Below are 14,862 nucleotides of genomic sequence, written 5' to 3'. Positions count from 1 at the left end.
TTGAAATTCGAGACGGTCTAATCATATTCATGAGGCTAGCATCTCATTCTACATTGAATACAGGCGGTTGATGTCAACAACCCTCATCGATTATTCAAACAATGAGTTGTAACCTCTAATCCAAAGTGAGGTATATTTGTCTGGGAGCTTGACAGCCTGCCGTTCCGCTCTGTGGACAACGAATCCCGTTGTTAGGGCGGAGACACAAGCATCTCGTCATTACAGTATATCCAGTATCTCTGATGACCTCATATCTGAATTCTGCGATCTTTATGCATGTTCGCCATTGTTATTAGACAGAGCTACTGCATGAGAGCTACTTCATGTAAAGTGCTGCTTTTCCTTTTGTAAAGGGCATGCAATATGTGATATGCCAAATTTGCTAATCTGTCCATATTAAGATTTCCCCTAATGACAATCAACGCCTAGAGAAATGGAAAGTTTCAATGACAGTGCCCATGGCAACAGCATGAACTAAACCTGTAAACCAGCAAATTAAAGTCCTCAAGCCTGTGAAGCTAAATGGATGTTCTGTATTCACTCCCAGACCAGTTAACTCTTGCTTTAAACCAATATACTGACAGTTTGACAAGCTCAACGGCAATACAAGGATTACAAGCGTGTTTAATATGTTCAAATGTGTTAAAACGTGTTCTGACATTGAACAGGGACATAATAATTTTTGCTGAAATGATTGAATTAATGCTCAATGCATTGCAGTGAAAATGTATAGATGTATTTTTTAATAACATTAATTATTTCAAATTAACCTGTAAATGTTTGAAAATTACAATTAAAATATTGAAAAGAAAATTGATTGTATGCATTATGTTTCTTATTTATACCAATATTCTACTGTATTTTGCCTGCAATTACACATGACTGTGCATTGTTGCTGTGTTTGACATTGCTTTTACTTTGTCTTTGCATAGTGCTATGACAGGTTATCAAATTATCAACACCTGATGGAGATAAGCCTATGAAAGATGAATGTATAAGCCTGTGAAGGGTCAAGTCAAGGGCATGTATGAGCCGCCTCGTGCCCTTCACATCTACAATATGCTGTTTTATACAACAGGTGGGTCTAATCCTGAATGCTGATTGGTTAAAACCTCATTCCAGCCGGTGTCTATTCCACAAGTTACCTCCGGCTAAATCTATGACATTAAAATGCCTATTTACTCTGTTCCATCTAACTGCGCAATCTACTGTCCCATCAACCCAGCCAGGCAATTTATAAACTTGATCTCCACTATAAAAAGCATTTAGACATTATCTCACATTTCTTTAAGACTAACATTTCGTTTTCAACAGCGGAGATTTGTATCTCCGACATTTGCAACTTTGTTTCAATATTCAAATTCGATCGCCAGTTTTCGCATAGTAATGAACGTGTCAGGAGTCGAGATCAGACAGACAGACAGGCAGGCAGCGTTTCTCAGCCATTCGAAATCATGAATCAGCATCATTTTTATGGATATATACAAAGAAATGTCAATAGAAAACAGATCAAATGAATCAAAGTGCCGCTAGTTTGCAGTCTTTCCATCTTCACTTTGAAGTGATTATGTTAGCTGTGCTGTTGGCTAGCTCCTCTGAACAACAGTGTCCTGACGAGAGCACATTTTCAATGCCAGGTGAAATCGCTCATTGTTATGGATGTATCCAAATAAATATCACTAGAAAAAGCTTAAACAAATACAAATACAGCTACGTTGTTTTCTGGCTGCACTGTCTGACGTGACTGTAAATTAGCCGTAGTTAGCTAGCTAGCAAGCAAGGGATAAGAATGTTGCCAGCCAGTATGGCAGTAGAACATTTAGAACGAACGATTGGGTCTCGTCCATAGATACCGAGACTGGGTCGCGTCTCTGGCAACCGAACCGATAGAACGACCAGTCAGCTTCGGTAACAACCCAAGATTTGTGTCGGGACTATATCTTGTGGTAGTAAGAATAAATTCATCCGGTCAAAAATGTTTTATGAAAATATGTAAATCATTATTTGAATATGTTGGTAACCCATTATATAAAAGTGATAACGCCCTCGAAGCCGGTGTTTGGAGGAAATAATGGCACGGTTTGCCGGCCCTCGAGGAAGCGCCAATATATCCTCCTAACACCGGCTTCTCTGACATTGTCATTTAAATAATTCACACTAAGGTCATCAACAACTTGCTGGCATCCTGTTCCTTGAGGGAGTGCTGTGCTTGCATTATGCATGTTGACACATGATAGCTTAATACAAAACACTTTAAAAAGGTATAAAACTTGATACATTTTTTCATATAAAATAATTTCTGATATTTAATGTCTGAAATGTTAGTGTTTGTCAAATAAATAAACATAAATTGAGAGCATGTATAAACATATTGCAATTAGGCAATAGCAGTGCTATCTCAGTATTTTGCAAGTATATAAGAAATGTACACTCAACAAAAATAAACACATGTAACAATTTTAAAGATTTTCCTGAGTTATAGTTCATAATAGGAAATCAGTCAATTCAAATAAATTCATTAGGCCCTAATCTATGGATTTCACATGACTGGGAATACAGATATGCATCTATTGGTCACAGATTTTTTTAAATTATAAGGTAGGGGCGTGGATCAGAAAACCCCTCAGTATCTGGTGTGACCACCATTTGCCTCATGCAGCGCAACACATCTCCTTTGCATAGAGCTGATCAGTCTGTTGATTGTGGCCTGTGGAATGTTGTCCCACTCCTCTTTAATGGCTGTGCGAAGTTGCTGGATATTGTCTGGAACTGGAACACGTCATTGATCCAGAGCATCCCAAACATGCTCAATCGGTGACATGTCTGGTGAATATGCAGGCCAGGCAGGAACTGGGACATTTTCAGCTTCCAGGGATTGTGTACAGATCCTTGCGTCATGGGGCCAACCATGCATTGTCATGCTGAAACATGAGGTGATAGCGGCGGATGAATGGCATGACAACGGGCCTCAGGATCTCGTCACGGTATCTTTGTGCATTCAAATTGCCATCGATAAAATGCAATTGTGTTCGTTGTCCATAGCTTATGCCTGCCTGCCCATACCATAACCCCATCGCCACCATGGGGTACTCTGTTCACAACGTTGACATCAAATCTCAGCTCCCGCTCAGCCCAGTCAAAACTGTTCGCTGCTCTGGCACCCCAATGGTGGAACAAACTCCCTCACGACGCCAGGTCAGCGGAGTCAATCACCACCTTCCGGAGACACCTGAAACCCCACCTCTTTAAGGAATACCTAGGATAGGATAAAGTAATCCTTCTAACCCCCCCCCCCCCCCCTTAAAAGATTTAGATGCACTATTGTAAAGTGGTTGTTCCACTGGATAAGGTGAATGCACCAATTTGTAAGTCGCTCTGGATAAGAGCGTCTGCTAAATGACTTAAATGTAAATGTAAAATCTGAAATGTAAAAAATGTCATCAGCAAACCACTCACCCACAAGACGCCATACACACTGTCTGCCATATGCCCAGTACAGTTGATACTGGGATTCATCCATGAAGAACACACTTCTCCAGCATGCCAGTGGCCATCAAAGGTGAGTATTTGCCCACTGAAGTAGGTTACGACTGCAAACTTCAGTCTGGTCAAGACCCTGGTGAGGACTACGAGCATGCAGGTGAGATTCCCTGAGACGGGTTCTGATAGTTTGTGCAGAAATCCTTCGGTTGTGCAAACCCACAGTTTCATCAGCTGTCCGGGTGGCCGTTCTCAATTCTTTAAAGCGACGTTGGAAGTGGCTTATGGTAGAGAAATGGCAAAAGCTCTAGTGGAGCATGCCAATTGCACGCTCCCTCAAAACTTGAAACATCTGTGGCGTTGTGTGACAAATCAGCTCATTTTAGAGTGGCCCTTTATTAATCCCAGCACAAGCTGCACCTGTGTAATGATCATTCTGTTTAATCATCTTGATATGCCACACTTGTCAGGTGGATGGATTATCTTGCCAAATGAGAAATGGTCGCTAACAGGGATGTAATTTGTGCACAAAATGTGAAATATCAAAAGAGAAATAAGCTTTTTGTGGGTATGGAACATTTCTGTGATATTTTATTTCAGCTCATGAAACCAACACTTTACGTGTTGCATTTATATTTTTGTTCAGTATAGATGCAAGCATCAATAGCAAAATACTTGGTCAACATGTACATTATGTCACCTTGATGAAAAGTGATACAGTATATCCTAACACTGTCCTATTGAAATGAATAGGCTACTGCACATGTACGTGTGAAAATAAAAATGTAAAGATCTAAAGATACAATAAGTACATTTAACAGCCTGACCCTGCCACGTTGTGACTGATGGATGGAACAATAACCAATTTGACAAAAAATGGTCCCAGTATTTCTTTTCAAATCTATAAACAACAACATGACGTTAGAGCGAAAGGACACATAGTGATTGATGACTATCACTGCACTGCTCAATAAATGAACCCCTGTGACATCTCGGCACCGGGCCCCTCCCTCCCCGAGCCGTTAACGGGGATGTAACTGCGCGCTCTAATCTCTGACCTGAAAAAACTAGTTATTTCCGTGGCTACGGACACGGTAATCTGTCCAGTCCTCAACGAGGTTTTGGCAGGAGAGTCAGAGAAGAGCTACCTTCAGCACCTACAGTATCTCACTGGTAAGTCAAAGAGAAATCCGCTCCGCCAGGGTAGACTTAACTGCCTCCAGGGTAGGTCTATCTCATTCATGGAAGTCGGTCCATTTGTGCTTCTCGGTCTGAATTGAAGGATTGCTGCCACGTCCTAGAATATAGCTGGTGGGTTTTCATATTAAAAAGGTAGTTTCAACATAATATTTTTTTGCCTAATGATAGGCTATTCTGCGCGTGGATGACATTCAGATCAAAAAGGTCCATAGACGTACAACTCAAGTTAAATAATGTATTTGTAAAAACATTTTTGAGATTGTATTACAATCAGAAAAGTGTAAAATAAGATGTTTTTAACAGGCTAATTCGAGTGATTGCGCAGGTGATGCTGCAGCCAACTTGGTCCATCGAGGGGCTTTGAGTGCACAGAAAAAAACACTGGATGTGGGACGTCCCAGCGAATGTCGGTGTTTAAATACAAAAGAACACTCCGTCCTCTCGCATTTTCCCACGGCGTTTTCTACCAGTGTTGTCCTTGCATTGGCCGGACTGCCTGCATCCCTAAAGGCAAAACTACCTGTGGCTTGAGTTGTTATATACTTTCAGGTAAGGCAGTCCAGCTTTAAAGACACCATCTGAGAACTGTCTTTAAAGTTTAAACTTACCAATAATTTAAACTAGCCTAAAGTGATGATCAATAGATTTACAACATCGTTTAGAGATTTTTTGTCTGATAGCAAGGATTGATACTAAGGATTTTATACTCTGTATTTATTTAATTCTGTGGGAAATAGTCATTATATTGTATTCTGGAATTGTGTGTACCATAACAGATGTCTGAAGCTGCATATCTATCTTATGACGTGGTGTAATTCTATGTTTACACTGAACACTGTATTGTTCCATGGATGTACTGAACCTGCACTGATCTGGAAGTACTGATGTTGCTGCTTGTGCTGTATAATGCCCACATAATGACAACACATTGATGTGGGTAGACAGAGGACTTTACAGTGTGATGTCAGGGAGACAAAGGAATAAAAGCATGACAGCTGGCTGTGGGAGAGAGACTGAGAGGGACCAGACAGGGACAGAGCTTAAATCTTTTATCATAGTTGGTAGTAGCCAGAATTCTAGACATGAGAGAAATGGAATAGTTATTCAACATTTTGGCTTTAGCATATACTTTAAACAACAGTATTACCTGACTGAGTGACAGATTTTACAGATAATTTCTCTGACAGTCTTAACAGGTTCAGAGCAGTTTTCATTTGTCTATCATGGTTTTGTCTATTTGGATATCAATGGAACGGACTTCCAAAGAAGATAGTTGGGAAGGAAATGTGAGAGGTAGTGATGTCAAATTTGCTTCATACTTTCAAGATTGTTCCCTTTGTTTGTCTAGTTTCACATAGGAAAATCATCTTGCTTGTTTGTTACCATGTTCAGGATATTGTTTTTTTTTTGTCTAACAGCTACACTTTATTTCCCAAGGGTTGTTTTACATGTAGAAATTGATTGTTAATTCTGTCAAGTGCTCTGTTCCATAAATGATTGAATCCTGTCCTTAGCTTGGTTGGCCTCTTACACTGTGACTATTCCTGGCAAGGTCAGGGTCTACAGATCAGAAGTTTGTAATCTCTTATATAACGGAAACGAGGCAAAGCTACAGGGTAACTTGGCTGCATAAACTAGGCCTACCATAGCAGTAATCTTTCCCAAACAGTTTTGGTTGATCAGCCAAGTTACCTAATTCAGAAGAGAAAAAAAAAAAAATACGTCAGCTAACCTCTGTAGATATTGCATCTACAGCTGGTTTGGATGTTCACTTTGAGTTCATCTCAGAGTAATAGAGAATAATGGATGCTCAAGGACTTTACCATTATCTGTCTATGTCAATCATCTCTCAATCAGATAACTAATGATTTAGCAGCCTTGTTAGACAGACAGCGGTGTCAGACTGTCTGGCATTATGGTGTGCTGTACACGGGCCAATGGAATACAGATCTGTTTAACATTGTGTGGCTGCAGACAATGTGTTGATTTCTCATGACTCTGGGAAATGTCATAATCCAACAGGACATTATGAGAGTATGGGTGTGGATACAGAAATTATTATTTTGGGGTTTCGCAATAGCACTGCAGAACATATGTGAGTAGGAATCTAGGCAACATTATTATACTCGATTCTGAAAACTGGTGTTTAATGACATTCCTCTGTTTTTTCCCATTGTTACAGAAATCCCTTTTAAAGAAGCAGACATGGGTCGTAAAGAAGCCGAATTTGACTGGAAGAAGACCACTGACAACATTCAGGAGGTGTTTGACTTCATGGAGGTTCTTGGATCGTAAGTACAGCCCACACCCACCTACCTACCAAAGGACATTTTTTCCTGCCTCATTAGAACATGCATGTGACCTCATTGAGGAAAGAGAGAGCGACCCTCATGACTATCCACTGGCTGAGGTGCATATCATGCAGTAGGTTTGATTGGATTACCATGAGACCTACTTTACAGGTAGGTGTCTTATAGACAAGTCACTGTGGCAGCGCTGAGGGTATCAGTCCTAGACCTTCTGATAACATCTGGTACATCAGATGGCTCATCAGATCATTCACAAAATGGCCAATAGAAGTCGTCTATGGAGCCATCTTTTGTTTGATATTCATTCAGTTTCAAATCCAAAACTGGATTTTGATTGTCTTTGGTACAATCTTGACAAAATTCCACAAGAACTCTTCAAAGATTTTTTCCCCAGACGTTTTTGATGGCGTTGTAGAAAATGTGAGTTATTGTAACCAGTTGTGTAAAGTACTTTACGTAAAAATACTTTAAAGTACTACTTGAAATGTTTTACTTTTACTTAAAAAATAATTTTACTCCATACATTTTCCCTGACCCCCAAAAGTACTTGTTACATTTCGAATGCTTAGCAGGACAGGAAGATGGTACAATTCACAAACTTATCAAGATAACATCCCTGGTTATCCCTACTGCCTCTGATCTGGCAGACTCACTAAACACAAATGTTTTGTTTGTGAATTATGTCTGAGTGTTGGAGTGTGCCCTGGCTATTCGTAAATTTAAAAAACAAGAAAATCGTGCAGTCTGGTTTGCTTAATACAAGGAATGTGAAATTATTTTATACTTTTGATACTTACAGTAAGTATATTTTAGAAATTACATTTACTTTTGATACTTAATTATATTTAAAAGCAAATACTTTTAGATTTTTACTCAAGTAGTATTTTACTGGGTGACTTTTACTTGTAGTTTTCTATTAAGTTATCTTTACTTTTACTCAAGTATGACAGTTGGGTACTTTTCCCACCACTGACTGTAACTAAGTAATTTGAGTAAATGTAACTAACAGTTTCAAACTATTTAGATAGTTTGTGTTGGATAAATATTTTATATGTGCATTGATTTTGCACCAGTCAAAATAGCCTCATTTTAGTGTGTCAACCACCATGACTTAATCCATGGGGTCAATCAAATGTTCTTGACTGAGCTGTCCTGTCTTACTGAAACTGTCATGTTGAGAGGCTTAGGAAGCGGTGGTGGTGGATAATGAATCTGGGGCTGGGCCAGAGGTAAATTAAGGTGTGTAGGCTACTGCTGCCTAGAGGTCTGACGTCACTGTACTGTGGGAACACAGACTTGGCTGGACCGAGGATTGGATATGCAGATAAGAGAGGAAGCCATGTAGACAAACAACATTTGTGTGAACACATGTTTTGGAGAACATCGCCTCTTAACTAAGAAGGGATGTTCTTTTGGAATTTTCCTGAATTGAATCTTGATGTTAAAGGCAAAAATGTATGGCAGAATGAAGGCAAGTTTACTTATTGTTGCATGATAAGTGATGTAGGTGTAACTTGTTCTCAGCAGAGACCTATTTCAAAAAGTGACAGATCACATCTGGGGAAAATATCACAAAACAGAAACGTATAAAATAAGTAAAATATAGTGAAAGCATAATGCAAGTATAAAAGTAGCATTATTTTCTCAGAATTATACAACTCTCTTCTCTTAGGGCAGGGTGATAGCTTTGCCTAGTCAGGAGGGGTTAGCTTTGTTCTGCTGGTGTCAGGCTAAGGGTGATCAGGTGAAGGGCAGACTGACACTGATAATCTTTCTCTCAGATTGGAATAAGGATCAATGAGCAGAAAGAACAAGTAAACGGATGGAGAAAGCTTGGACAGGTGCTCTATAGATCCGATTACTGTACTGTGAAACACCTGTATGTAAACCAATCTCTTGTTTCCTCTCTATAGGCCTAATTTATTTCATTAGCATGCACACACAGAGTGGTTTCTAGACTACGGTGCTTGACGATAAACATATCACCATAACAAATGAGCGCAGAGCAGTCCCTACTGTATTTCCTTCCTATGTTCCATCACAAGGATCTATCTCGGGGAATTAGGGAGATCCATTGGATGAGGCTTTATAAAGCCGAAACCCACAGAACACAACAAAAACACAGTCTAGTTTCCTGGCAATCTGACATACAGTACAGCACAGAGGCTTGCAGTCTGTCGTTACACACCCGTCTCTCATGTAGATATCATCCCTATCCTGATCGTGGCTTATTTCAGCAGTTAATGGTGTATTCTGTCTGTCTTTTGTGTTTTCAAACTGTACATGAGGAGACAACAAGCTGACAACAAGTCTGACAACAAGCTTACTAATAGCTGTCTTGCATCCCAATTAATTTCCACGGATGCTGTTTGATTGATAATATCCCTTGTGGGTCATAATGAGAATCATGGGGTTCTCTGGGAGAAGATGCTGTGTAGTTTGGGAGAACATAAAGACGTCAGCATGTCTGACTTACGCCCTGGGGCCTACCTCTGTGCTCCATTTGAATTTAATGAGACAATGTGAGATAGTGTGAGACACAGCTGTCATAATAACTCTGCCTGTGTCCATGCTGTAAGACACGTTGGGACTTGGGACTGTCTGCTACAGTTGAAGCAATCTCTGCTAATTATCTTTAGAATTAAGTTAGTTCAATCATTTAACCTTGCAGTGCTCTCATCTTGCATATGTGTTCCTTTAGACCTTCTTCAGTGGCGTAACCCAACAAAAAGGGGGCAGCACCTTTGGGGTACAGTGTCTTCTGTCAGCCTCGCTCTCCAGGTTGTGTATGATCCAATATATGATCTGGCCGCTGCTTGGGGTAGAGGTCTATTTGTGATGTCTGCATATGCTCCGTTTGTCCACACCTCAAGCCTGCCTGCCAGTTTCTGTTGCGTAAGGGATAATCAGGCTAATCCCAGACAATGCGGAAGATAGCTCGGAAACTGTAGAGAACACTAAATTGAGTGAGCCCTTAAGCCACTCAATCCCGTCTTAGGCCTTAATAGGACCTTTTTCCACAGTATTCTGTTTTGATATCCTGCACCTCTCTCTGCTCTAAAATCAAAGGGTGCATGCATGTAGGCCACCTGATACCCGAAGAACAATAGAAAACATCAACGGTGTATTGCAAACATTTATAACCTACTGCAGGTCCACGATAACTGTAGCCTACATCACAGCAAAATGTAGCAATTCTGATGAAATTACAGAAAAAGAGAAGATTAATGTCAGAAAATACATCTCAGTATCTCATTTCACATACAGTACCACCTCAGTTTTATAACATCACGCCCATGAGGGCCTGACTAACGGTGCCCTTCATATTTTCTTATGGAAAATGTCAGTCTTCCTAATAGGGTAATAAGCTGATTTCCCAGATCCTATGTAGTAATTGCACTATTATAATAATGGAACCAACCCTTTGCCTATGTGTTTGTGTGTTCATCCAGGGGGGCGTTCTCCGAGGTGTTCATGGTGAAGGAGAGGAAGACAGGCAAGCTGTTTGCCATGAAGTGTGTGAAGAAGAAGCAGAAGAGTATTCAGAATCTGGAGAATGAGATTGCCGTGTTGAGAAAGTAGGAGTTCAAAACGTTCAATTGTCATTCAGCCCCATTCCAAATTGGATGACTCTTCCATACAGCTACTGTATGTTTCATTGTATTTTCATCTCACATTCTAAAAATTACCTATATTTTCTCACTCCCAGGATCAAACACGATAACGTTGTTGGGTTGGAGGATTTCTATGAAAGTCGCTCTCATTACTACCTTGTCATGCAACTGTAAGTTCAACATGTTTTACCTTCTATTACAGTAGAATGTAGAAAATATTATGATAGTTATTTCCTATAAAACCCTTGTACACAGAAACTCCACAAATAATAGTTATTGCCCATTGATTTAATGACAGCCACAATGTTCTGCCTGTTTGAGTTTGGGATCAGACAGCAACTTAGCACTCAAGTCACATGCAGAAGCATAATGCTGAATGTTCCCAATGCTGGGCCTGCACATGAGCAGAAGCTCATGGATAGAAGAGCATATGTCATCCACAAATGTTAGGCTGAGAAATGTTTCCGACAATCAGTTCATGGTTAAGGTTAGGTTGAGTCAGCTTTAAGGGCTCAAGGTTAATGGCTGTTGTTGTTCTCCCGGTAGCGTTGCTGGGGGTGAGCTGTTTGACCGTATCCTGGACCGGGGGATGTACTCAGAGAAGGATGCCAGCAGGGTCATCCAACAGGTGCTCCAGGCTGTACAATACCTCCATCAGAATGGCATCGTACACCGTGACCTCAAGCCGGAGAACCTGCTGTATTACAGCCAGGATGAGAGCTCCAAGATCATGATCAGTGACTTTGGCCTGTCCAAGATGGAGGACAACGGTGTCATGTCCACAGCCTGCGGCACTCCAGGATATGTGGGTAAGGAAGGAGACGTTTGGCCTCTACGGATAATTAACTGTGTGTATGGGTGATACACTGGGTCAGAAGAACCACACTCAAACACATAAGGGAGACAACAAAGACATTACAAAACCTAATAACCTGTCAAATACCATACAACACTAGTTGAGGTAAATGAACTGAACTTGGAGAATTGTTCTTACTTACTCTGTTTCCCAACCTCCAGCCCCTGAAGTCTTGGCCCAGAAACCCTACAGCAAGGCAGTGGACTGCTGGTCTATTGGAGTCATCACCTATATCCTGTGAGTATTGCTCTCATTGATGACCTCCAGATATGTCAATATTGGACCAGGTCTCTCTTGGAAAAGAGATGTTATCTCATTGAGAAAAACCTGTATAAATAAGGTAAAATAAAAAAAGATATAGTCTACTGTAAGGTATAGTTGATTGCATGTAAAGACTATGTATCTGACCAGGTCTTTGCAGGCAAGAGTGCAGTTTTGGTTTTCAAGCTCGTTAGTCTAATCAAGGGTTATCTTTAGCATGATGAAGGCATAGTCATGCTAATTCATTAGTGGCACTGGGCCGTTCCCTCAACATATACTGTTACAATGGTGGAGTTAGAGCTCCACCATGTGGACATTTAACACAGAGACAAACACACACACACACACACACACACACACACACACACACACACACACACACACACACACACACACATTATCATTTCGTAAAGACACAAACTTACACAGCATTATTATTTGGTTTCTCTAGTCTCTGTGGATATCCCCCATTCTATGAGGACACTGAGACGCGACTGTTCTCTAAGATCATGAAGGCACAGTACGAGTTTGACTCTCCCTTCTGGGATGACATCTCTGAATCAGCCAAAGATTTTATCCGCAACATGATGCAGAAGAACCCGAAGATGCGCTTCACTACAGAGCAGGCTCTCAGGCATCCCTGGTGAGTGCCATGATCAACAACATTATTGCTTCATCTATTTTGTCTGTAACATCTACAACAACATATTATCTGTGGTGTCCAGTGTGAGGTGTATTCAGGCTAGCCTGGAAACAGTTTCAGTTTCAATGACAGGAATGCCAGACTGAATTAGTGAGCTGAAACAAAGGTGAAATATAGCAGGATTTAGTCTAGACTACGTGGCTAGATTCAAGCTTAAACCTGTCAGGAGATTACAATGTTCTTTTTGGTTGTCTCTCCTTCAGGATCATTGGAAATACAGCACGGAGCCAGGATATTTACCACTCTGTCAGTGTACAGATCCAGAAGAACTTTGCCAAGACCAAGTGGAAGGTGAGCCTTCCTCCCATACCGCTCAGAAAGGGTTCTGGCTCTCTCCCCCATTTAAGACATAATCCCAGTGTGTTGTTTGTGTGTACGACACATCTGATCTCTTTCCTGATTAAGGGCCATGAAATACTGTAAACATCTAGGTGTTATTCAACATCTCTGATTACTCATAATCAAGTCAATATCAAGACCACTATAAAACTTCTATGCCCAAGCTTTTCCCAAATAAAAGCATATCGCCTCACTCATGATGATGGCTATCACCATGGGAGCACATACAGTACTTTTTCTCTTAGCATGTTTCTCATCAACTGTTGTCGGTGTGTCGTTACAGCAAGCCTTTAACGCCACCGTGGCCATCAATCACATGAAGAAGCTGCAGCTGGCCCACTCTGAGCTGGTGGTCAAGGCGCAGACCCTCAACATGCCCACCATCCAGGTTATCGACGTTTCCTCCCCCGCCAATTCCCACAACCCCCTGGATCCCGATAGGCTGGAACCCAAAGGGAACCAAATTACCCTACCAATCAGCTCCAGAGACACGAAGAGCCACCAGCCCTTAAAGATCAGCCAAAGCGAGCCGGCACACGCCCATACCCTCGCAGAGACGGGCAAATACGCCTACCACTCTGAGCCTGCGAACCTTAATACGTAAGGACTAACCTGAACTCCCATATTTTCCTAAAAAGACAACTAGCCTCCATTCACTGTGCCTGAATGACCATTAAACAGTGGGGAATTTCCCAGATTTAGCCTTTGCGCCATCCTCTGTAACTATCTGATGGATGACTTTGCGTCCCCTTGTTTTAGGTACAGGGCAACGGCCAACCGCAATGGCCAAGTTCTCCAGACTGGAGTGTGCTCTGTCATGTGAAGGATCTTTGGAAGGACTTTGCGTGGAATTTTTTTACCAGGTAAATATTGAACTATTACACATTACTCTTTATTTTAGTGCTGTAACGAGGTTGCGTTATGGTAGCTTATTTCTTATTAGTAATAGATATAGATCATCTGAAGGTGGGATTGTGTTTGACTAACTGTGTGTCCCTCCTCTCAAGGTCAGTCAGCTGACTTGGTCATGTCTGATTCCTTCCTGTGGGCCAGCCCAGGCACTGATACTGACAAGTGGATTCTCAGGATGGCCAGTGAGATCCAGAATCCGCCCGGGTTTCTGAAAATAATTCTGAACAGTGCCTAGAAACCTCCTTGAACACATTCTGGACATACTGTACACCGACAGACGTTCACACACATACATGTATATAACAAGGTATTCCATGATGTCCAGAATCTCAGGGAGGAGGGGCACTATGCTCACTAGGGACTGGGCGATGTATGTATTATACCATGGAGAAACAATTATTCACATAAGAATATGTGTTATAACCCTTGAAGAAGGAGTTGATGTCAGGGAAAGGTTTGTTTGCGTCATGATGCGATGTGGTGATGCGATGTGGAGCAAAGTTGAAAGTTGAAAGACAGCTAAAGAAGAAATAGGCCTACTGTGTACATGACTATAAGACTGATTTAAGTGGTTGTGCTGTTCCATGGTATGGAGAGATGTTCGAAACAGAAGGCAGGTTTTGAGGTGGAATATATGACCAAGCAGGATTTTATCACTGGTGGGGGAAGTTGATGGGGAGCATTGAGTAACTAAAAAATAGTGTTATCCATGTGCTTACTGTCAACTCATTACCAGTGTAAATACCACTCCAACTCACCAGCACTCATATTAACAAAAGTTGAGATTGTAAATCTAATTTATCCTTGTGCTGAAGAGATTTGGATAATATTATTATGATTCTATTACTGTATTGATAATATTATGTCTCCTTTTAATACAAGGAGGTGAGTTGCTTCTGTCCCAAGCTCAGCGGAGCTTGCTGTTGGTGTTTTGTAAATATTCTAGATTGTTTTTTTTTTCTCTGTAGCTTCATTGTAAATAAATAAAATATGTACACAAACAATCCCATGTCTTTGCTTTTTTCCCCTCTCTCTACACTCGGTCACGTGACGCAATTCACTGACCTAGATCAGGGCTTCCAAACTTTTTTCCCCAGCACCCCTTATAAATCTGTTATTGAGATAGCCTATATTAAATAGACCACCAGCTTGATTTAGTTTAATCTGAAGTCTCAGAATAGATCATAC

The 14,862-nt window shown here is 41.0% G+C and overlaps 1 protein-coding gene across 1 annotated transcript; it reads left to right on the top strand.

The window, feature by feature from the left end:
* The first annotated feature begins 6,885 nt into the window (after positions 1 to 6,885).
* Positions 6,886 to 13,585, top strand: LOC120060655 (calcium/calmodulin-dependent protein kinase type 1D-like). The gene is made up of 9 exons (XM_039010045.1): positions 6,886 to 6,971; positions 10,442 to 10,567; positions 10,699 to 10,773; positions 11,150 to 11,412; positions 11,621 to 11,696; positions 12,172 to 12,363; positions 12,627 to 12,714; positions 13,046 to 13,362; positions 13,522 to 13,585. The coding sequence occupies exons 1-9, from the start codon at positions 6,886 to 6,888 to the stop codon at positions 13,583 to 13,585; spliced, it is 1,287 nt and encodes a 428-aa protein (XP_038865973.1).
* The last annotated feature ends 1,277 nt before the right edge of the window (positions 13,586 to 14,862 follow it).

Source organism: Salvelinus namaycush, chromosome 16 (genome assembly GCF_016432855.1).
Source record: "Salvelinus namaycush isolate Seneca chromosome 16, SaNama_1.0, whole genome shotgun sequence".
Lineage (NCBI taxonomy): Eukaryota > Metazoa > Chordata > Actinopteri > Salmoniformes > Salmonidae > Salvelinus > Salvelinus namaycush.
This window is presented reverse-complemented; position numbering and strand designations above follow the sequence as displayed.